Below are 25,499 nucleotides of genomic sequence, written 5' to 3'. Positions count from 1 at the left end.
AACAGTGAGAAATTTAATAATCAGGGTGTACAGTTGCCATTTTCCACCAAACAAGGTTTAATCGCATCATCATCCGTTACACCATCAAATCGTTAAAACATAATGCCAAACTTGTAATGGTGACAGAAATTAAATATTTATGTTCTCAAACTCACTATGAGAAAGATTTTTTTTTTTTTTTTTTTTATGTCTGAGGCGGGTCAAAATTTGAATTAAATGTTTCAGATTCCAATTAAATATTTGATCTACATGAGCACGTTAGGCATTAAGGGAAGACCGTCCATCAGCTCAATCACCTTTCAGAACAGTGGATAAATTACAGGTTAAGTTTCAAATATGATGCCAATAACTATACATGAGGCAGTGACACCATGTCCTCATCCACCTCAAACTCCTCAGCTCCATCAGGGGAGAAGAGGTAAGTGGGTGGCTTCCAGGGCGATTCGTCAAGGCAGGACGGGTATAATTTTCCCACGGCACAGCGGAAATCTTTGCCGAGATCCCAGAGCACACGCTCTGACACAGGCTGCCGCAATGACCAGCAATCCAGCTCCAGGTCGTACTGATACAAAGCATACTTTGCCCGTTCGTTTAAGTGCGTCTCGCGTATAAAGATGCATAGCGTATTCAGTAACACCACGGCGCGCACACAGGGGTCAGAGTACCGCTTGGCTGGGATGTTGGCAGCTAGACGCCATTCATTTTTGTTGACATCGTATATCTCTACTGTAACAGAAGAGCCATCGATAGTGCTTGTTGGCAGACGCAAACCCGAGTTGCCTACCACATGTAGACCCCCGATATAGAAGAGGAGATCTCCTAATGCAGCTGCGGAAGCAAAGCAGCGACTAGTCTGCCGCATGGCCATTTCCACCCAAGTGTCGGCACGAGGGAAGTAACAGTACATGAGGTCGTGTGTCATGACGTAAATGCAGTCCCGGGCTGTTACCGCTGTGCTCCAACTCCACGCGCAGGGAAGAGGGCTGGTCACGCTCCATTCATCCCGCTCGCAATCGTATCGCTCCACTGTGCGTTTATTCAACTCGCCCCCCACGTTATCACCACCTATAGCGTAGATGAAACCCTGACAATACACCAGCGATGGTTTAGTGCGCGCATAAAGCATGGGTGTTTTAGCCACCCATGCATTCTGCTGGGCATCCAGCCAGTAGAAGCTGTCCACTGAACAATAGGCGGCTTGCAGCTTGCCGCTTTTGCTGCCGTGGGTAGCAAGCGCACCCTTCAGTGGTATCTGTCCACCGCCAATGTAGACATCATTGTCTGGGGTGACCAATGTCCCAACCTTCTGCAAGTCTCCAGGCAGGCTACACAGTTTATAGACCTTCTCCGCTTGAGGACTGTAACAGACCACCGTGTGACGTGGACCTATCACAACCGGGTGGCTTTCAGCTGGCGGTTCAGCCTCTACAAAAATCAGCATTTCCTCCTTGGTCATGCCCAGTCTGGGCTTGAAAAACTTTGGCATAGACTTGTACAGGCCTTGCACTACCACTGATTTGTCATTCGGTGGAAGACCTTGGAACCAGGCACGTTGGGTCACTTCAGAAAGCGCATCAATTCGAATCTGGCTGAGGACGGAGGAAAGATACTGAGAGCGTGCTTCCATGTTGTATTCCAGCCACAGCATGGCCGCCTCACGTACCGTTTCCTCTTTCTCCACGTTGAGATTATCGCTGCTAAGGAGGTCCAGCAGGAGCTCGTGCGAGAGCTGCAGGAAAGCTTCCTGTCTGTAGACGACAGAAAATTTGTGCTCCACCATGCGCTTAGCACTTTGCTTCAACTCAGTGCAACTGAACAGGTCGCCAATGCTTAGCATGCGTACGCAGTTTTCAGCTGTGATTTTCTTGACCAAGTATTCTCGACACTGCAGTAAAACATCTTCCACCTGGGAGGGAATCAATGAAAGACAAAAATAAGTAGACATAAAAATTAAATAACTGTATTGTAGATATTAAGATTCTTTAACAGGTCAACTTCTAAAAGGTAGTTGGTTATATTAAGAAAAAAATAGTGAAAGGCTCCTTGTGGCTAATTCTCAAAAAAGGTGGAACACAATGTTTGAACATCATGCAGATCCCAGATTTCACGATGATCAGCCATTCACCTCCTGAACATTTCTTTTGTGGACATTTCAGAGATGAGAACCCTACAAATGCCAGACTGTGCTGCTCAAGGTCTGCAACAATGGCATATGACAGTAATGTGCGATCCATAGGCTTTATGAGTGAAAACATTGTATGCATTTGTGAGAGGAATGTTCGACTTCTTTAAAGGTGCCCTAGAATGAGTTGAAACTATGTTAAATTGTTCTCTGATATCTACATAGGGGGTATGTGGCTTATTTAAGTGCAAAAATTGTCCAGATACAGTTTTACAGGTCCATTTACAACCGTAGAAATTGTCCCTAGGATGTAATGCTCTGTTTTGCCTTATTTGGAAGGGTCATGAATATTAATGTTGAGCTTTGCTCTTATTGGCTTATTTCAACAGCTCACACATATTGTTCAGCGAAGCGGCCAGAGTCCTGACAGAAAACAGACCGACTGAATGACACTTTAAGCAGAACATGTCAAATGGATATTGCTAAAATGCAGCTTACTTGTTTATTGGTGTTTTCAGATCATCCACACGTGTGCACGAGAGAGCATATATGGTTGCCAGAATGCACGTTTAGGTAAAACACCGGATAGTATACGTGTTCTTTTCACAGAAAAGTACTGATTGGGGGATTTAAATTACTGAAATCTGGCACCGCATGCACAAAGGCTGGAACTCTTTACTTAAACAGCCAATAAGTGGATAAATCACTACTTACGGCTTGTAGGAATACAGTTGGAATTGCCCCTTTCTTCAGTTTTAGACGGTGAGCAAAGCTTGCTTGAAATGGGCAGAGCAAATTAACGATTTGTTGTGGTATCCGACTATAATAAACATCAACCATGACTGTTGACATTTTTTTTTATCTGTGGGAAGGGTATGAAAAGTCCTCATGTCCCCTGCACAGCCTGGAACATGACATTTGTGTCCATGAGCTGTTGTTTTCGCTATCCTCGGATTAGGCTTGTTTACCTGATGATTTGGTTGCACACTGTGTAGTTTCGCCTGACAATGAACATGTTCGGACATATGCAAATGTTGGGGGCGTACATATTAATGATCCCAGCTATTACGTCACAGATTTACATAAAAAGTAGGAGGCAATGGTGTTTGAGACTCACAGTATGTGATGTCCATGTACTGAACTCTTATTATTTCACTATGACAAGATTATTTACATTTTTCATTCTAGGGCACCTTTAAACGCATTAACCTGCGGAAGAGTGTGTGCATGTCTTTCTAACCTGAAGAAAACAGGCCGTCTCGTAAAGAGGTTCAACAGTGGCATCGTTGATGACCAAGTTGCCGGTGTAAGCATATGTTATGATGGTCTGCAGCGTGATGGGGTCAACGTTTCTAAGATGAACATGGGTCTGTTTGCTTTCACTGAGCCCGCTCATAAACATGGCCCTAGAGGAACAAAAACACAACAACAACAAAAACATGTCAAACCAAATAACTACTTTGAATATGAAAAAAACTTGACTGAAGATTGACTATTCAAAGATATTTCAAGAAAGTATGGCGTTAGAATGAAAACGGGAGAACAGCAGTACATGTTACTTAGCCAATGCTAAGCGTTTAACACGAAATTACAATAAACAAATGCAAAAATGCGTTCAAGTGGTTAGCTTAATTTGAAATTACAAGCAGTCAACAATGAAATGAAATGTGAGACAAAACTAAGATTCAAGCTTGTTCTCAGTGCCAGTGACCCTGCTGGCATAAGTAGCGAGTGCGAGGGAGTCACAGCAGGGGGGGGTATTCCAGAAAGCAAGGTTAACTTACCATCACATATATCTTGAACTCCCGGGTTGATTAAAACCTTGCTTACTTGAGGTATGCTGGTTCCAAAAACACATCCGTGAATAAGTTCAGACAACTCAGTGTGTGTTCTGCCATTCTACTTCAATCTTTTGTTTAATGCCAATTTACACAACCTACCTGGTGTACCTGTTGATTTACAAACCTATTTGGCGGTTGTGCAATAGGGCTGCACGATTTGGAGAAAATATATAAATGCGATTATTATTATTTATTTGATTTATTTTTTACAAATGAAAAGTGTGTGTATATAACATTTTGTGTTTATATATTAATATAATAATAATAATGATTATTATTACTGCTCAAAATATATTTTTTACAGAAATATTACCATTACAATAACATTTTCATAAATACAAATTAAAAATAGAGTAGGTCAGAATAAATATAATATAGTACTAATTATTATTATTAATTACTATTATTATTAGTGGTGTAACGGATCACAAAACTCACGGGTCGGATCACATCACGGCTCACGAGTCACGGATCGGATAATTTTTCGGATCAGAAAAAAGGGGGAGGAGACTATTTTTATTTGCTTTCCATTTATTGTATGGACATTTTTGGTGTTAGCATAACCTATTTGGTTATGGTTTTAACAAATATAAAATAAATAACCAGCTGAATAAATCACATTTTACTCAGTTAACGTGAAAAACAACCTGTGATGTGAAAATGGACCTGAGCATAAATAGGAAGAAGGAAAAAAAAGAAAAAAAGATTAGGATGTCAAAATTCTCCGGGGAGAGAGTAGACCTCTCATGCCTGTTTACTACATATCCATTATTGTTATTTAAAATCCAAAAGTTGGTATGGCTTGTCATCAAAGCAAATCGCTTTTTAGGCCTATGCACTTTTATAGCTATCATGTTTAAACACTACATTCAAACAATGTTTAATTCAATTAAATACATTATATTTATTTAACAACTCACAATAGAAAAAACACAGCCAACTTGTTTTTTTTTTCATTCATTTAAAAAATTTTTTTTTTTTTAAATAAATCCTGTAGGTCATAAAGAACTTTGTTTTTCCAACTCCAAGAAAGAAATGCTCTCCATTATTTCACTTGTTTAGCTAAATCTAAATGATAAAGTTTTAGATTTGTAAATTGCAAAAAATTCAATTTTCCTTGCTTTACCCAAGGCAAAAAAGCCATGTGTTGACTTTGAAACAGAGTACACTTAAAATTATACGCAATTACTAGAGTTTCGCATCAATACATGTTTGTTTTAATGCACACAGTTGCACTGTTACTTTAATTCAGCGCGTCCAGCACAGCCAAATAGACTCGGTGCAAAAACGATCGCGGCACTTCGCACTGACGGACCGAAACTGTGTGCAGTGTGAAAACTAATCTGTTAAAATGGGTACGGAAAAAAACACGCACTGCACAGGCGCACACTGAGCTTGACGACGTAGATGTGACGTAAGCAACCTGTCTGACAGCTGTAGGTCTTCTAGTAGTTGTGGAAAGTGAAATCTGAATCACGTTGTTTAAATGTTTTCTCCCGTTGCTTTTGGCTCACTATGGGCTTCTCCCCATTCTTCTCCCTTGACTTTATGTCTCCAAGTCTCCCCGACTGTCTCATAAACAGTAAAAGATTGCTTGTGAGCGTCTCCTCAGGTCTATTCGGTAATTTCTCAACTGTGTGACAGAGTCGTGTTGGTTATGACGCAATCGTTAGCCTATTTTTACAAAAACAGCTTCTACGGGGCGATAGTGTAAGATACAAGGTAATGGAGCCTTTTATGCATTGTCGCGTTTCTTTAGAAAAAAACAATGGACAAATGGAGTCTTTAAACGCCTCAGATGTAAAATTATTCACTGTCAAAGTGACTCAAAAATGAATGGGAGTCAATGGGATGCTAACAGCAGGTGATGGCTTGGTTAGCAATGGCCAATGGCTTGGTATGGGTGGAACGCTTTCCGATTGCTAGATTACCCCCTTGGTAATATGTGCTAACAAAATAAATGAGAGTTTTGATTTCATGAGGACTTTAAGTGAAAAGATTGGGGGAAAAAGATAGGTGGCGATGTGTACTAAGTGGGTTATGTAAATCATCTCTTCAAAGCGTTGTCAATTAATGATGACAGCACCACTGGATTTAGTCAGGATTCTTGAATATTAGAGATAACTATTTATATTGTAAGCTTCAACCTCCACAAAATACCACATTTGTCCATAATTTAATTATTATTACCAGTTATTATTAACAACAAATTCCAGTTATTAACTGCTTTTTATTTGTTGTATAGTATTAGTTTATATTTGTTTCTTTCATTTTCTTGTGCTTTGATATAATTCTGCAACTGTCAGATGTTGTTATTTGACAAAAATGTGTGTCTTGTACATGTAAACATAATAATAAAAATGTGGCAATATGTGAAGGGGGAGGAGAATTAATGTGTGCGTCACATTTAGTCCATAAAACACTTCCGTAAAGGATCCACCCGTGTGTCCTCGCTCACGACTCCTCAGGAAGCCTCCTCACTCCTCGATCCTCACGGTGCAATTAGAGAATTGAGATGCCCTACAAGATGGCTGAGCTCCATCGGTTTCCGGGTCATAGGATGGAGGACGGAGGAGTGAGGAAACGAGGAGGGATATTGAAAAGCAACCCAGTTAATTTTTATTATGCCCTTCACTCACTAACTCCCATCTTGTTCATTAGGGTATGAATAATTGCTTATGTAGCATTAGTGCCCACTACTGGTGGAACCTTTGCAATGGACTGAATTGGAATGTCCTAAGCACTTAAAGGGGAACTTCAGTGCTGGGAAGATGAACCTGTATTTAAAATGGGTCATCAATGTAGTAGAAATGTGAAATTTTTTATTTCTAGACTGAGAAAAGACAGAAAATGTATTTTTGTCTCATGGGGATGAAAGACTACAATTCCCAGAATGCGTTGCTGCCCTGTGAGGCCATTCCCAAAGCCACCTACTGGATTACTGTGAGTTGGAGAAGACACTACAATTAAAAAAATGAATGTGTCTGTTCAATATAATGAGCGAGTCACCGCGCGAGTGTAACAGCGCTGAGCACTAACTGCAGGAGTGAGATTACATTTAACATCTTGAGCTGATGAGTTCTTGTGATGAGAGCTGAGGTAATCGCGACTACATTTGCAGCATACATTCACAACGCGAGTTCAGTCTGGCGCGTTTCAGTTAATGCCTTTGCAAACTTAACTTTCACAGAAATTTATTGGAGAAGTTAAAAGACTTACATTGCTCACCATAGCTCCGTTTAAATAAGTGCCTGTAGCTGTGAGCTGAGCTCTGAGTGTGATCTCCCATCCCCCATGCGCGGGTTCAAAACATGCAGAAATGGCTCCCTCTGCTGGCTGCAGTCTTTAGCCTTTGGCCAAACATTCCTCCTATGATGCAAATATCGTCAAATTGCGTCATAGGAGGAATTTTTCCAGAAATAAAATGCATAAATCTCTTTGAATATACTCCAGGGTTTCTACTGATACAAAGCTATATGCTAATCGCTGAAGTAACCCTTTAATCACTTGGACCCCTGATTTTTATTTTCTAACAAAATAGTTTAATGCAGAATTCTATTTGTATATTAGGGGTTGAACGACTTCCAATTTTTTTAAGTCGACATTTATGTGATGAAAGTCGAGTCGACGTCGACTAGTCGCGGGTGACGTCATTAATGAAAAAATAAGCCTGAACCTTGAGCTGAGATGCAAACACGGGTCTTCTTGAGCACAGGGCAGCTATGGCATATGACACAGCGCTGCCCATAAGGTTATTGGTCCTACACAACACCTTTTGTATCAGTTTTTTTGTCTTATGGTCATTATATTTCTCACAGATTTCTGCTCGTTCTGAATAAGATACAGATAAAGTAGCACAAAAAAATATGATTGCATTAGTGAGTGATTGCATGTAAATTAATTCTACCTGCCAGTCTCTCTCTACTAATAGAGAAACTGTGAGTTTTAGTTATCAAGAAATATATCCTAAAACTTTTCAGTTTCTAAGCTATTTTATTGATAAATCACAGAATAGTGCTGACAATGCATTTCTGCACTACTGAATAGTTGTGTGTGAGGCGCGCACAACCTCTGCGTGATGTGGGATCGGCTGGCTGTGTGTATGCGTTGCAATGCAGCACGCATTAGTTTAGCGCAATGATTAAAGGGGTACTTTAGCGCTGGGAAGATGACTGTATTTAAACTGGGTCATTAATGTAGTAGAAATTATTTTTGAATTTGGTGCTTTCTAGACTTAGAAAAGACAGAAAATGTATTTTTGTCTCATGGGGATGAAAGCCAACAATTCCCAGAATGCTTCGCTGCCCTGTAAGGCCATTCCCAAAATCACCGCTACTGGAAGCACAATCATTTGAATATACTCCAGGGTTTCTACTGATACAAAGCCATATGCTAATCGCTGAAGTAACCCTTTAACTTACGTGTACAATAAGCATGCATTCTCCCGATCAATTTTGAGCATCAAGATGGTATAATCGAACTTGTCTTGTGGAGAACTCTCAGAGTATGCATTTATTTGTCATTTTTAACTATTGAAAGCAGAGCCTGCGTGTCAGGAAATTGCTTATCCTGTTGCGCCCTCTATAGGCCAGCTTACACCTCAAGCTTAAAGCGTCATGGCAGAGCATTTAAGTCAACTAGTCGGTGCAACCACTAATAGGTGTGTATGGGTTGCTTTAAATGTTTTTTTTAAAATAATTAATATGTCAGAGAGTTGTTTGTGGTGTGGTAAATTAAACGTTATATGCAGCGATGTCACAATTGTGTTGCAATGCAGTATATGGAGCTGACTGAAGTGCACGTCAATCGAGAGAGCGAGAGTCTGTCTATATTTTCCTCATCTACTTCACGTGGAACACAATTCAAAATGACAGAAGGGATTCCCCGAGGGAAATGGCTTAGGGAAGTTCGCATGTCTGTGTGTCTAAAAGTGGAGTGGAACATCAGACAATGTTGTCTGAACTTACACACGGATGCGTTATTGACATACCTCAATTAAGCAAGGTTTGGGTTAATTTGATGCTAAAACACAACATGTACTCTGTGTGTAGTGGTCGATCCATGTGAATGGACACCTTTTCACAGACTTTGATGATAAAGTTATCAGCATCGTAAATCCTGCAGTTTTTTATATTTTCATTTTTTTTGAATGTATAAAACTATATTACAAGGAGTTAAGGGTATATGTGAGGGTAAGTTACCCTTGCTTTCTGGAATACCCAATTATATTGTTGTTTTTGTATTTAGACCAACAGGGACCTATGATTTCTGTGATGCGGAAAACATAAAATTGAGAAATAGCATCTAAAATAAAAATGGCACATTTCACATTACAATAATTCACATTATTGTAATTGTATACATACATGGCAAAAATTCGAAAGCTTTATTTCTTCAAATGGTTGCTAGAACTAGGCCTGTCACGATAACAGATTTTGCTGGATGATAAATTGTCCAAGAAATTATTATGATAAACGATAATATTGTCGTTCTGAGACCATTTTCCTCTAAAATAATGGCATAATAATGCAGGTACACCTTTACCACCTTTAAGGTAAACTTATTTCTTAAGACTATTTACCACTGAAAACAAACAACATTTTAAATATCCACAATAAAAACAAACGAAAAACAATAAAAGCAATGGCCTCTCAGTCTGTTAACAAAAAAAATGCACTTGAATAAATACCAAAAACAATAAATAAAATGGATGAAAACTGCAACGGATGATTGTGTTTTAGGTGCATATTAGGGGTGGCACGGTTCACAAAACCCACGGTTCAATTTGTATCACAGTTTAGGGTCACGGTTTTCGATTCTGTACGGTTCTTGTTGTTTTTCTTTTAATCATCAACACTCCAGAAATTTACTTCAGCATATGATATATAGCTTACTTATCCACAATTTAGGATACAGTATATCATGTAATTATGCACAAACTGAACTTGACTTGACAGTGAGATTTTGATACAGCAAGAGAGAAGATATTGATGACATGCTTTTCATTTATTCTGCAAAAAAAGGAGAATGTGTTGCTATATCTACAGGAACTGATGTGCCCTTTTAGCACACAAAGATTGAACTAAAGAATTAACTTGCATTTATCAAACTGCCAAATTTCAGTGTAGCTTTAAGCCTTGACGCGTCCTCACGAGCGTGAGGGTGTGCTCGGCAAATTTTGCAATTTTGCGAGCGGCTCCGCAACCGGAGAAGCATGAGTTCCAGGCGAATCTGGCTGAGCATGACGTCTCATCACGCCACACTCAGTATAAACACCTCCCCAAACAGACGCGCACCATCAGTGAGAGAGACGAGGAAAACAAACAGGCATGCAAATGGAAATTATTGCGCTCATTATTTTTACTGTGCGATTAATTGATTGGTTGACTATCGTGACAGGCCTAGATAGAACAATCAATTAAATGGTCATGTATTTACAAACCCCTGCTCTACCCACCTGAAGTAAGAGCTGCAGGTGGCCAGCACCATCTTATGACAGGGAAACTCATTTTCCTCCACCAGCAGAGTGATGTCAGTCAACAACTTCTGCTCATAGAAAAACTTCAGCTGTTCCAGCACAGAAACCGCATAATCTTTGTTGACTGTCCGACGCTCTCCAACCTCCGACATTTTCGTATCCCATGAGTTTCCAACCAGCTTTCTGATGTCAAAGCGTAAAAGTTCCTTTCTGCAATGGCCTGTTCCCAGAATTCTTTGAAATTAAGGTTATTCCTCTACCATGCTGAGTCACAACTTTTACAGCACTCCCCGGTGTTTAGCTGTCTTGGAGGATGTTGAGATTGAAAGATGAGAAAGTGTGAGGTAGAGGGAGGTATCTACATCAGAGCACCTGCAATGTGAAAAATAAAAGGCACATTAGACAGCTAAAGACAAAAAAATAAGGAAAACCTGACTGATCCCCTAAACAATATATTAGTATAATAAAGTATATAATAAGATTAATACTATTTTAGAACAAAAGTAAAATTACAGTACTAACAGACTGAATTTATAACTGATTTAATTAGCTTTTTCAAGCTTTTCTTTCTGTGCCACCAGGTGCTTAAACATAACACTGGGTGTCGATCCATGTGAATAGACACTTTGCACAGACTGTGATGACAAAGTTATCAACATCGTAAATCCTGGCAGTTTTTAATATTTTAATTTTTTTATGTATACTATACTTTGTCTTATATTACCTTTGCATCAAATTACAAAGAACTAGTAAATAATATTGTGAGGGAGGGTGTTTTCTAATACAGCAGCTGTAGGAGTGACAGTAAAATTGGCATCTTTCTCTCTTCTGACTGCTGTTATCAGCGTATTGATTCATGATTCAGATCGCCAATGTCACGTGATTTCAGCGGTTTGGCAGTTTGACACGCGATCCGAATCATGAATCATAACCGTTCAACCGCTGATTCATAACCGTTCAAATCTTTATTTGAGGATTGAAAACAAACGCGGAAGTGAAGACAATGCTGAATGAAGTCGTAGTTTTTGTTATTTTTGGACCAAAATGTATTTTCGATGCTTCAAGAGATTCTATTTAACTAACTAATGTCACATATGGACTACTTTGATGATGTTTTTTTTACCTTTCTGGACATGGACAGTATAGTGTGAATACACTTTCATGAATGAACAGAAAAGCTCTCGGACTAAATATAAAATATCTTAAACTGTGTTCCGAAGATGAACGGAGGTCTTACGGGTGTAGAACGACATTAGGGTCATTAATGACATAAATTTAATTTTTGGGTGAACGAACCCTTTAACATTCATAAACTAAAGATTAAAACATTAAACTTTCAACATTCATTTAACTATTTTTTCCTCTTTTTGAAAGTTGTGAAAATGAGTTATTTATTTTTTGCCATTTAAGCAAATGGGAAAATATATATTAAACGTAGTCTAAAAGGGTCCATTGAATGCGGATGTTATGCTGACAATGGAGACTCACAACTAACTTTAAACTAGTGATCGACCAATGTATATCGGTCTCCCGATATGTAAGCATTTTTTCCATAATCGCGTATTGGTTTTGTAATATTGGATTCACCGATAACTGGCACCATTTTGTGAACGTTTTGAGAATCACGTACAAGCCCGCCATTGAAGGATTGCATCTGAGGGGAGATGAGTCAACAACAGTGTTCAAAGGTAAAATAACTTGCTTCCTTTAACTAAAGGGTTACTTCAGTGACTTAGTATTAAGCATTGTATTTAAACTGGGTCATTAATGTAGTAGAAATGTGAAATTATTTTAGAATTTGGTGCCTTCTAGACTGAGAAAAAAAAACAGAAAATGTATTTGTTGTCTAGTGATCGACCAATATTGATTTATTTATTTTTACCGATATCGACTGTTTGTGTTTATGTGCCAATAACCGATATATAGAACTAATATTTATTTGTGTTATTTTATTTCTGTTTTTTACAATTACAACAACAGCACTGAACTGAGCTTTTTAAACACTGTAATTTTTGCAGTTTCACTCCTTTCAGTACAATAATTCGAGTATACTCCAAGGGTTTCTACTGATACAAAGCAATATGTTAATTGCTGAAGTAACCCTTTAATAATAGTTCTGATAACGTGCGAGATTAGATGGATTCTCTAATAGCCATGATGTATTTGTGGTTTTGCTTATTTTTTTGGCAATGTTTGCATATTCCAGAGAATATTCACTCTTTAGTCTATTAAATAGATAATAGATCAACCTTTTAAAACTGTAGTTTAAAACTAACGCTTTTATAGTTATAAAAGTAATTTATAATGCTCTCATTTATTTATGTTCTCCATTTGAAATCAGACCTAGTAAATTTATTTTGCCTGTTGTTACCCAGATAGCACACATACGTCTGGCCGACGTCGGCCCCAGAGCGGACGTCGGCCTCCAAATCATAACATCGAATAAGTATCGGCCAGGCATACGCGAATATCGCTTTATTTCCAGCTCGTCGGCTTTGGGTCGGCCCAATATACTGGAGGCCGATGCTGTGTTTATCTGTTGTTTGCTCATGATGCCCATTCATCTCTTTGCCACCAACCCGAGAGAAAGACGAAGCGACGCGACGCCATCTGTGGGTTTTAGGTAAATTTTCACTTGAGGAAATCAGAAAAAAAAACAGGCAGTTTGTAATCGCAGTTTTCACTCCAAGAATTCCTCACAGTTTTTAGTCAGAAATGGTGCATACTCTTGTGCCAAAGTTTTTTGAGTTGCCAAACTGTCTGAACATTTGTCATCATCTGATAAATAAACTGACTGTTCATTAAATTGGTAATGTACGTGTTTATTTACGTAATGCTGCTGCGTGACTTTGACGGGCGTGCGTTGAACAGTCAAACACTGGAAGTTACCATGGAAACGGGCCGGAGTTTGCAGCAAGCCAGCAACAGCACAGTAACGGACACGCTCCTGTTATTTTCGCTGCTTTCAGGTAAGTTTAGTCCATAAACATAACACAAATAATATAAAACTGTTCCGTACACGTTTCTTACTGTAATTGACACGCTTCTGTCGAATATTTACTTCATTAAAATTGTTCAGTGTCTTTGAAAAAGTCCGTTAGCATCTCAACCGTTTTTTATTAGCAGTTTGCTAATATACTTTAGCTCTAATGAAAGTGAGTTTTTAATCACGTCTTTATGTGCAGAAGAGAGGCTTTGATAGTTTTTTTTTTAGGTTTGCTGGTAGTCTGTCAATGGGTTACTGGAAGTGAGCTAATTTATTTAACCTAACTTCACTATAAGTTAATGTTATTACAGGAAACGCCAAAATCAAATGAAATAATCTTTCACGGTAAAAAACAACAACAACAACAACCTAAATTACATTTAATGTTTAATTATTTAATACCAATTACGTTCATTTTTTTCCCCCCTGTGATTTCAGTAAAAAAAAAAAATACAACAACGGAGGCAAAGGATGGTCCCATGGGCTGCTGACAGAGAAGGGTAAAATCTCATTAAATCTTTAGTATTTTTTCTACAAAAGGTAACACTTTAGTAAGGTGAACAATTCTTAGCTTGCACATTTGCTGTTTATTAGTATTATTAAGCACATATTAATGCATGACCTTATACTACAACATCCCTAAATTCTTCCTGGTATCTAACTAAACTTAAACGCTACAACAACTACCTTACTATCTATTAAGCAGTAAATTATGAATTTGAGGCAAAAGTTAAGTGAATGTTTCCCATACCAAAGTGTTACCATAATAAATATTTTACCTACATCACCCTGCATGTTATTTTCTTTTGCAAAATTATTTTTTATTACAGTTTGCAAGGTTCTGACAACCACACGTAAGTAACACTGAGCAATGTAAAATGAAGTAAGCCTAAAACAAATTATGTTAAGAAATTATTGTATGTATACTCTGCATATTCTACTTTCTCTTATCTGCGTTTCACCTCTGCTCTAGCTTGTTTCCTTCTAATAAGCCTGACATTATATAGGCTCTGTGATAAATTGTTTATGTTCCTAGATTCTTCCATGCTGATGGCCTGCACTCCTGTTGAAGAAAATCTCAGGCTAAAAACTAGATGACTGGTAAGCAAAACCTCAAAAATTATACTACTGTTCTAAAGTTGGGGGTCTGTACATTTTAAAAACATTAACTCCATGTTGTTACAGTAAGACCGTCTGAAAAGCCTTTAGGGTAAAATAATCAGCAAAATTAGACAAGGTGACAAATGTAATGTGATATAGTTTGTATTTATGATTAACTATTATGATAACAGGATGTTATGGTCTTAAATACTTTTACTAAATACTTAAATACTTTAAATGCTGACTGTGGTTCAGGCGGTCAACAACTTTAGGCATTTAAGTTATTTTTCAGCGTACTCACTGCTCATACTATTAGCCACTAAAATTTTTGAATTATATCACAATACAGTGTCAGAGGGTAAAGATATCATTAGAGTTCTTACAGTTATTGCTGTGCTCTTATTACCAGATCAGATATAAAGCCCAGCGTTTGGTGCTGAGATTCTTCAGGACAAGGCCTTGATGACATCTACAATTAGTACATGAAGATGGTGAGTTTCCCAATAGCTGCCACTATCCCAGATCAAAAGACTGAAAACAACAGGCTTCAATCTGTATTAAAGGTATAGTTCACTCAAAAAATTAGACTGTGCTGTTTATCTGCTGGGCTTCCGAGATGTAGGTGTGTTTATTTCTTCAGTAGAACACAAATGAAGATTTTTAACTTAGCTGTTGCTCATATAATGCATGTCAATGGGGTGTATTTCTATGAGAGTAAAAAACACAAAGACTTAGGAATCCATATTAAACACAGCGGCACGTGGCGACACATTGATGTGTTAAAACACAAAACGATCACTTTCTGTGAGAAGCACACCAGTATTTGTGTTATTTTTTACCTCATATCAGACGAATCTCATCTAGTATTCCCAACGCCATTAGTTCCATCTAAGAAGGTCAAAACCCGGTGCGATCATAGATATATGCCTTATTAGTGCCTCGATGGATCGGTCGAATGAGGCATCTACGTTCGCGCCGGGATTTTGACCTACTCATCCTAAATGAGATTCGTCTTATATGAGGTAAAAAAATAACAAATACAGTTGTGTTTATCACAGAAACCGATCGTTTCGATGTGTCGCCACGAGCCACAGGGTTTAATATGGATTAATATCGCTCGTATAATGCATGTCAAAGTTAAAAATCTTCATCTGAGTTCTACTGAAAAAACAAACACACCTACATCTCAGATGCCCTGCGGGTCAGCAGATAAACATCACATTTTCATTTTTGGGTGAACTATCCCTTTAATTTATTTTGATAGATTTAATGTTACATTGTTAGTCTGGAAAATACACTCAAAAACAAAGCTATTGAACGCACTTAAATTAAGGAAAACTTTTCCACAAAATTGAATTACATTTTTCAAAATCTAATGGAATTATCTGTTATAATCTTGTTATATGAATTTAATGGGTTAGTTCACCCAAAAATGAAAAATCTCACTACAGTGGTTCTACACTAATTTTATGAAGCGATGAGAATAGTTTTTGTCCACCAAAAAAAGCAAAATAACGACTTATATAGTGATGGCTGTTTTCAAAACACCGCTTCCTGAAGCTTCGAACCGTTATGAATCAGTATCGAATCATGATTCGGATCGTCAAAGTCACGTGATTTCAGCAGTTTGGTCATGAATCGATATGCTCGGATGCTTCAGGAAGAAGTGTTTTAAAATCACCCATCACTATAGAAGTCATTATTTAGTAGGGATGCACCAAATTTTCGGCTTTCTGCCAAAAGACTTTCATCACCAAAACAATATGGCCGAACTATATAATATGGGTTATAACTTGAAAATTATGCTTTGTTTATTAAATTATCCTGTCGATGGATACACGTACTGGCTCCTCAGTTATACACTACAACAACAGTGATAATAAAAGAAAAACCAGTCATTTTCACCTTCATCACCCGCGTGTAGAGCCAGAAGACACGAATGAGAACTCTAGCGCGCTTTGAGAAGATCTGTCTCTGTGCATCATCCGAGAGCGCGCACGTCTCACAGCGCGCAAATATTCAGTTCTCTTACAAGTCTTGCGCTTAAACGGACAAACTCGCACAAGAAGTATGTCAACATGTCCATCTTGATGAGTATCCAAGCAAATACTCATCAAGACCCCCCCCAAACCTGCAACTGTCTGCATTTCGACCGCGATCTAAAGTTCCGAGAAGATTAGGCAAATTAGTCTGGTGATGTAACCTACTGCGCGCGACTGCTCCTCCATCAATGTCGGACAGAAATCATTTTTGTGTATACTAGGGCTGGGACAACGCGTCGACGTCATCGATGACGTCGACGCAAAAAATACGTCGACGCAAAATATGCGCGTCGATTCGTCAGACTCAAAATAAAGATGGCGGCGCCGGAGAGTAGTAGCAACCATAGATGTACATAATAAAGTATATTATGTAATTAAGTATATTATTTATTATGTATATCTATGGTAGCAACACGAGTGGCTCCTCAGACTTTCAGAAGTGCAAGGCTTGCGGGTTGGCCACAGTCTATGGGGTTGGCGCGCGGTGCACGGAGCATCACAGGCATGCCCGCACGCGTTTTGTTGTCACGGCTACATAAACAAATTTCTGCACACAGGAAGACAGATGTTTTGGTAATATTTGATGTATTTTAATCACAAAAACAAACGTTTGCATCAAGTGAAAGCATCGGACACATTGACGTTACCTACATAATAAGCTGTTTTAAATTTAAAATGTTCAATGTCTTATCGCGCTGATGTGACCGAGGGTATCCATCCTCTAAGTGAGCAGTTTCATCCCAGGACTATTCCGGTTTTAAACGGAATATTGGCGCCCGTAATGCACTCTACATGTAACTTTTTTCACTGTCATGCCGCGGATGCGCGTGGCGTTTCTGTTGCGGGTCAGCGACGGGGCTGCGTGGCGTTTTCTCTGCCTTTGCACACTAGAAGCGTGTCTGACGCGGCGCTGCTGCTGCTATTGATGCGGAGGGAAGCCCTATTCCTAATGTTAAACATAAATAGCCTACTGATACAGCAAAGAAAACGTCGGGAGTAGCCACATATCTATATTGACGGCAAAATAGGCTACAGAATATGTCGTTCTGTATTGACAGTTGCAATGTTTCAAAATCGATAATTGACGTTTTTTATTATTACAATTAGGCCTATATATTTGCATTTATGTAAACCTACAGACTTTCAAACATGAAAATGTAATTTAATAATATGTATTCGTGTCAAAATGATATATAAACATCTTTTCCTATTCTATTTTGCCTGGAGACGCTCCCAACACACGTGAAAAATAGGCGCTCTTCTATTTCCAGCATGCACGCGTTTTCCGCGCGTCACAGGCAGTGTGCAAATTCCAACCTGTTAACATGTGAGCCTAAACAAAAACGGACACGCCACGCAGCCGAGACGCTCACGCTTGCAGTGTGTCCCCGGATTTGATTAACCAACTTGTTGATATTTAATCGATGGGCATAGCCTGTAGGCTGAGTTGCATACATAGAAAAATCGTATAATATGTTTCTTTGTTGTAGGTTAATACTTATTTATTTGTGTGTGTGTGTGTGTGTGTGTGTGTGTGTGTGTGTGTGTGTGTGTGTGTGTGTGTGTGTGTGTGTGTGTAGCCTACTTTATGTTTTCAAGGTTTTATTGAATGCATTGCTCTTGTATAGTCTTACTTTGGAATTTTAAGAGCAATAAACATATATTGCAATGTTAAGGAATTCGTTTTTTCATTCAGATAATTAAATCAACATGTATAAATTGCTATTAGGCAATTAATGGGGAGATAATCGGTAATCGAATCGAATCGTAACCGAATCGGACAGGAAAAATTAATCGTTAGATTAATCGTTTAAAAAATAATCGTTTATCCCAGCCCTAGTGTATACCGATTGAAAGATTTAGTGGACTGTCTACATGAGCTGTTATCTAAACTGATCTGGTGTTTACATGTGATGACTTTCAATCGCAATCATTTTGTCACATGCAGCTTGTCTGCCGCATCAAAAATGTCAACGCTGTTTTCTCCAGCAGCTGGAATGTGTTAACTGTAGCCATAGCAACTCTTAACGGCCACCAGGACTAATACAGTATTATATAAGCTATTTATTTGTTGTAAAGTGTAATAATCATCTCAGAAAAAAAAATCTTCTGTCAGGCGCAGTTAAAGTAAAAACTGCCTGGGGCAATATACGCTGTGTCATTATTCCAACATTATCTTCATAACTTACGAAATAAACTGTTTACCCCTCAGAAAAATGAACTATTCTCTCTTGTCAACATGAGCGCGGCGCGCGCTGTCACGTCATGTAAGAACGCACACTTAAAAGTAATCGGTCAGGTCGTTTACATGGTGAAAAAAAATGAATAACAAGTATGGAAGAGATTCAAGCTGTGCTGCTTTTGCTGGTTATGACAGAAAAGAGCACTAATATGCAGATTCAGCAGCATATTCAGAAAGCTTGTAAAGCTAGATTTAAAATGACAATGTATATTATTATCAGCTATTACAGACATTGCACGTAAGATGGCTGAGACGAACGCGCGGTTGAAATAAAATGCTGCGTGAGCTCAACCAATCAGCATGTTCAGCGCCCAAGTCCCGCCCTCGAAAGTTCCTGAACTTTGAAAAAGTACTACCTTACTTACTACTTTACTATCATAAAATGATTATAGAGCCACTGTAGTGAGATGGGCTTTGTAACGCCGTCTTTAGTGCCTTTATGGGTCTTGAGAGAGGAAATGACATTCGTGTCAGTGAAGGCCTTTCTGAGCAATCTGATACATATTTTTATATGTATTTAATTGCTTTTTTTACATCTTGGCCAGGGGACTACAGATGAAAAATAGCCTTTTAGCTAATTCTGGCTTTTTTAACCATGTTTGTTCATGTGTTTTATGAAATTGCACTGTCCCCTTTCAAATAAACCATTAAATCAAATCAAATCATCGGATTTCAACACTAATATCTTCATCTGTGTGTGAAGATGAACGGAGGTCTGACCGGTGTCCAACCACATGAGGAATTATGACAGAATTTATTGGGTTATTGGGTTAATTTTGGGTGAACTAACTCTTTAACTTTATATCGCACACCCCACCCACACCACAGGTTTAAACGATGGTGGTGCGCACTGCAGCCTCACTTCACCGCTCTAAGACACCAGCATTGCATCCGTGGCTAAACACCCCCTAACTTTAGTGCATCGTGATTGGATATTTTGCTCATATCAGCATAGACTCATTGGCACACAAAACAGAGCCAATTCAGAGAGAAATAAAATGCACAGAAATTAATGCAATACACAAGCGCCTATTGATCCAAGGGTGTCGTACCGAATGGGTCAATATTATATTGAGAATTGTGACATCCCTAATATTTTTCCAGTTTAGTTATGTAATTATTTATATTTTACATTAATCATTCATTTTGTATAAAAATTAAATAGAGAAGAAAATGTGACAATGTCACTGGGCTTGTCACAAATTGCCAAATTAATGGAATATTCAGAGTGCAAGACAAAACCGTGCCTTTTGTGCAATATTATGCTGCAAATATTGTATATTGAGCTAAAGTTAAATTGAACCTTGTATGATAATTTGTGTAACCAGATTCAATACTTTGTAATGAATATGTACAATGGATTTTGAACTGTACTATTTTTGTTACAGGTTCTCTGGGAATCCCCAGTTGAAGGCATGAAGACATCAAATGTTGGCCTGGACAGATGTACCAACAGTCCACCACACTGACCTCTGCTTTTGCATGGATGGCTGATTGCTACCCTGTTCTGTGAGGGTATTATTATAGAAAAACTGAACACCTGTGACAGTGGGATTTGTAGTTGTAAAGAATAGTCACACATCAGTGCACTTAGGGTGCTTTCACATCTCTTGTTCAGTTAATTTGGTCCGAACCAAGGCCAAACAATTAAATAATACATTGTTGCATTTTACAGCTTTTTTGGTTCCTTTTCACACCACACTGATTGCTTTGGTCCGGACCAGTTGAAACACGTGACAACATCCACATCACTCATTGGCCATGGTGTATTACCTAAACTGCTTTTCGATTGGTCAGAATTTACTTTGTGGGAAAATTTCAACAGAAGAGGAAAAGCCAGCAAACTATAACACTATAGAAAGACGACTGCGGGCAGGTTTTGTCCCTGGCCATAATCTACTACATATTGTGTATTAACCACAGTATGCAAACAATACCTTTCTATAATGAAGCGCGGATGCGACTTGAAAACAACGTACTGCAGACGGCGAGCGCACATCACTCGTCACTTCAATCAGAGGCGTGCATTAATTATTCTTAACTCTGACACGCTCATTCCGAAAATATTTCCAACGATCTATCAGGTAATAATGTCATGCACATAATGTCAGCGCAGCTAACTATGGCAGCTGGTTTAGTCAAAATATTATCAGTACTTTTGCAGTTGGTTCTGTTCGAGGCCAGATCACGTTCTCACCACCAGCTAACCGCTCCAGAGTTCGTTTGAAAGCGCACCGAGACCAGCTCTTCAAGGAGGTCTCGGTACGCTTGTTTAGTCCGCTTTTGGTGCGCACCTGAGTGCGATTGCTGCTTTCACCAAACGAACCGCACCAAAGAGGGAAATGAACTCTAGTACGATTCAACTGAACTAAATAAGGCAGGTGTGAAAGCACCCTTAAAGTCAGAGAAAATGTTTTTTTTAGAAGTTACAAACTTTTCTTTCTCACAAAGAACACAACAGTTAAACATTTTCAAATTATTTTCTGGTGGTGCACAAGTCCTATTCTACAAATTAACAAATGATAAAAACATGATATGACTTCACGCTCTGCAGTCTTTATATAAACATGAATTCAACATTTAAAAACAGTATATTCAAAATATAAAAAAAATATCTACTTGACTTTAATACAAAGGTTTCTCGTCAATGTAATGTAAAGTGTAGTGTGACCGTATCTTTATTCTGCGTTTGGTGCACCCATGTATCAAAAGTGAAGCCATGGACAAATTTTACTTGTTAGATGATGTGAGATCGTGAGTATGATTTTTTCCCCCTTGATGGAAAAAATGAGCCCACGATTTTATTAATTTGTGATTTGTAGAATAGGATTAGTACAAATGTAACTGTTGTGTTTGTGAGAGAAAAGAAAACTACAAGTTTACAAATCCTAATACATTTTCTCAGTGACTTTACTGAAATTTTCTCCACTGTCAGCAGTGCTTAGTTTTGCTAAAATAATACTCGATATTATACAGCACATGCATAGTTTGAGTCGATGTTCTGGTTATATTTTTTCCAGTCTCAATTTACCAATGCCAAACCTATTTCATTAACAACTATTAATTCTGTTTGTAGTCAATATATAAACAATTGATATTTAATTCAAGAGATTGGCTGGACTTTGCGGACTCGATCAGTATTTCTCGTCCAATGGTCAAACTTTAATTTTCCAGTTTCTCTAGTATTGCATCCTTCTCATCGGTATTTAATAATGACTTTTCAGTGTGGTTTAAACCTCTTTTTTGGCTCATAATATGCATTTTATTTTTTAAAGTAATTAAAAATATTTTCTCTATGCTATTGAAAATGTGGGTTACATCTTTGTCACCTTTTTCACCAAGGAGTTTACACTTGCTGATAGTAGGCTGCAATAGTTGCAAAAGAACCAATTCATCTGCAATATTCTTCTGCCCTACATTTTCAAGGGTAAGCTTTCTTTATAAACCATCTACTCACCCATATGCATTTATTTTGTGTAACACAAAAAGAGTCACATTGTCTCAGTCACCATTAGAAAAGAACCTGTGATTTGAGTCTCATTATGTTCTGACTGACATATCCTTTTGTGCTCCAATAAAAATAATGTGTCTGGTACATGATCAGTTGTTCTTGAGTAAATATTGCTTTTAATTTATGTACCTGTATAGCCTACCTCTTTGTGTATTTGAATGTAAATGCCTTTTCTATTATATATATTTTTCTATTAAATGCCTTTTCTATTATATTGTCATATTGAATATTTATATAGATTGTTTGCTCTAAACATGTAGGCTATCTGTAACTGCTCTGTAAATATTAAAACAATGTTAACTGAATGTTATGTGTGATTATTACATAAACAGGCTAATGTATCTTATTAGTATTAAGTATTTGCTATTTTTAAAACAGAAAATGTGTTAACGTTAACTGTACCAAACTGAAATCAACATCGTGTTTCACTCAACTGACATCAACGTCATTCAGCATAAGGTAAGTAAATCATCTGCGTAGATTGATGTTTTGAATGGAGTGTGTGACGTTGGTCTTTAATGCCGTGAGTGTAACGTTGATTCTATGCCAGTGTGCTATCTGGGTGTAACCCGAAAGGTTCGACCTAAATAAAGGTCCTAGAAAGCCCATGAATAGTGGCCAGGATTTGCTGTTTTGCATCGTCCACACGTCGGCCGGACAGCATTCGCGATCAAATGCCGATGTCTCGGCGACTTTGTCCCAATTAGCAAACGCTCTCTGATCGATGTCTTTCCGATGGAACTTTGTGCATCGCGCCGACATCGGCCCGACGTATGTGTGCTATCTGGGTAATGTTATAAATAAAAATATGCAACAGCATTAATATTAAAAAGACTTTGCACTGTACATATCAGTTCTATATATTGGCATGCAAATAATTGGTAATAAAAAAATCGCATCGGTCGATCACTACTTTAAACCCTTGTTCTGTGTAGTACTGTAAGTAAAATTAGTACTAAACTTCTCTTAAGCTTTGGGGGGGGGGGGGGTTGTTAATAAAGCACAGAGGGGGCACAATGACTAAGGTAAATGAATGCAACATCCAATAATCAGAGGTGTTCAGAATAGTCATTGCTGAAACGGCAGTCTTGCTCAGAATGCGATCTCACTCACTCAAATCTGCACTCTCATCATAAACAACAGAGCAGAGATGTACGTGCAATTTACGAAAGAGATTTATTCATCATACAGCAACTGACTGTTTTTGTTCTATTTTAGCAGCGGAAAAAAGTTTCATACAAAGATCACAGCAGACCCATAGAGCATCTGATATGGCTGGCATAAAGTTGGCATGATGTTGGATGTTCGATATTTACAAATTGCATTCGACATTAATATACATGTTTCTAACTTTAATAGCATTTGAAGAGAATGACCTACAGTCAAAAAACAACTGTAACGTGTCCATTTTGGTGTCAGGTATGATGCACACCTTAATAATAAAATAAACTGTCTAATCACATGAAAATATTCATATGTATTTCACTAGGCTACTGTATGGGCTCATGTACAAAACATGCTAGGTTTAGATGCCATAGCTGATAGAACACTGATGAAAATAAATTTACACCAAAAATCTTTTTTTTTCTTCAGACAAGCAGCTGTTAGTGTTTTTCTGTCTAGATTAAGGACCTTTACACACACAACCTTATCAGAGCTAAATAGGCCTATTTTGATGACTTATGTTATACATTTCATATAGACTTAAGAGTGTTTACAGTAGTCATTTGCATATAGCCAACAACAAATTGCCCAACAACAACATTCTGGTCAGTAAAAAGTTATTTCTGGCTTAGGGTATGGGTCACAGTCATTCGGGTATCGTTAACCAACCACTGCATTAAACGTACATATGAAATACTATATTTTATAGCCTATAAAAATCACAATGAATCGTATTGTGAAGGCTTGTACACTGGCGGGACCGCCTTTTTCCGGTGAAAGCTCATTAGTTCAGATCAGTAATGTCGCTACATGAACTCATTACACCCACATTTCCCAGTCTCCTCATGAAAACCAAATTTGAAACACACACACACACACACACACACACACACAATATATATATATATATATATATATATATATATATATATATATATATATATATATATATATATATATATATATATATATATATATATATATGTATGTATGTATGTATGAGATTATATTATCTTAAATTCGTCAGTGAAGAACGTGTTTTGCTCCGGTATCATCATGGTGATTTACCATTAGTGTGGCTCAAGCCATCTTTCTGTGGTAAGCAAACACGCTAACGTTAGTGTTTTACCTTTAGTAAACATTATCACATCTGGAGGCGAGCAAGGACGCTGTTATCCGGATCATAACCGCACGACGTTGTTAAACAGGCCTGCTAGAGGTCACCTTACCTCTGATGTGCTGCTCGAAACTCCGGCTGCTGCGCATTTCTGTCGGACCCACAACACACAAAGACGAAGATTTTTCACAGACAGCAGGCTTCTAGAAATGCTCGGTTCGTCCCGGATCGAAACCCGATGCTTTATGTGCCTACAACAAACACATTGACGCCCTGATCATGATATCAAGCGCATATTACACAAATTGGTCACGGCTATAGCAATATGCTGCTAAATATCTATGCATTAGCAAATTTAGCTACAAACAGCTGTACTTTACGGAAATTAACCAGATTAATATTAACGTATCGAAGATGGCTCGTGCATTTAAAATATGTACACTGTACGCAACGATGCAGTGACTTAATCGGGCCTTTAGACACCGCGTGAGCTCGGAAGCCTAATTTAAGAAGTTGCTTCGATCAGAAAAGCTAGCTGCATGCTAGCAGCCCGAGAATTAAACCGGTAGAATAGAAACCAGCAACAACCGTGTCACTGAAGGGGGCGGGGACAAGCTTCTTCCGCCTAGCCTGCAGGATGATATGAGGAAAATACATTATGCTATAACCGTCGTCTATATCTATGATGTTACAGTTCTATCAATATTTTACACTGGCTATTAAATCGAATATATTTTAGGCCTACCATTGACGTGCATGTTAACTTTTGTCTGAAGACTCAGCCTTTGACTTGAGATCAGGCAACGTTTTTCAGGCAAGATTGTCCAATTTTAGTGAGAACGTGAATTATAGTTTCCTTCTTCATCAGTGTCCTGTTTATGCTGACTGGAGGGGC

At 38.2% G+C, this 25,499-nt stretch overlaps 1 protein-coding gene and 1 long non-coding RNA gene across 4 annotated transcripts; one reads left to right on the top strand and one right to left on the bottom strand.

Moving 5' to 3' along the window:
• Nucleotides 1-25,209, bottom strand: kbtbd2 (kelch repeat and BTB (POZ) domain containing 2). The gene is made up of 4 exons (XM_067430303.1): nucleotides 24,717-25,209; nucleotides 10,421-10,813; nucleotides 3,363-3,528; nucleotides 1-1,906 (listed from the first exon to the last, which is right to left on the bottom strand). The coding sequence occupies exons 2-4, from the start codon at nucleotides 10,591-10,593 to the stop codon at nucleotides 350-352; spliced, it is 1,896 nt and encodes a 631-aa protein (XP_067286404.1). The 5' UTR covers nucleotides 10,594-10,813; nucleotides 24,717-25,209; the 3' UTR covers nucleotides 1-349.
• On the top strand, nucleotides 12,806-22,628 carry LOC137056269 (uncharacterized). 3 transcript variants are annotated; one of them, XR_010900279.1, is made up of 6 exons: nucleotides 12,806-13,064; nucleotides 13,313-13,410; nucleotides 13,866-13,927; nucleotides 14,258-14,528; nucleotides 14,938-15,019; nucleotides 20,201-22,628. It is a non-coding gene; the product is annotated as an uncharacterized lncRNA (long non-coding RNA). The 3 variants fall into 3 exon arrangements; XR_010900278.1 differs by having other exon boundaries at nucleotides 12,806-13,410; XR_010900277.1 differs by lacking the exons at nucleotides 12,806-13,064; nucleotides 13,313-13,410; nucleotides 13,866-13,927 and having other exon boundaries at nucleotides 13,934-14,528.
• Nucleotides 25,210-25,499: the final 290 nt, after the last annotated feature.

Source organism: Pseudorasbora parva, chromosome 21 (assembly GCF_024679245.1).
Source record: "Pseudorasbora parva isolate DD20220531a chromosome 21, ASM2467924v1, whole genome shotgun sequence".
NCBI lineage: Eukaryota > Metazoa > Chordata > Actinopteri > Cypriniformes > Gobionidae > Pseudorasbora > Pseudorasbora parva.
Note: the sequence above shows the minus strand (reverse complement) of the source record. Positions and strands in the feature narration are given on the sequence as shown.

What these genes read in the sequence shown, in the direction of transcription:
- kbtbd2 (XM_067430303.1), bottom strand. Translation starts at nt 10,593, where the DNA reads ATGTCGGAGGTTGGAGAGCGTCGGACAGTCAACAAAGATTATGCGGTT. An exon ending in ACCTGCAGCTCTTACTTCAG is followed by an intron (nt 3,529 to 10,420) that starts GTGGGTAGAGCA and finishes TTGTTCCTCTAG; the next exon opens with GGCCATGTTTATGAGCGGGC. An exon ending in AGACGGCCTGTTTTCTTCAG is followed by an intron (nt 1,907 to 3,362) that starts GTTAGAAAGACA and finishes ATTCCCTCCCAG; the next exon opens with GTGGAAGATGTTTTACTGCA.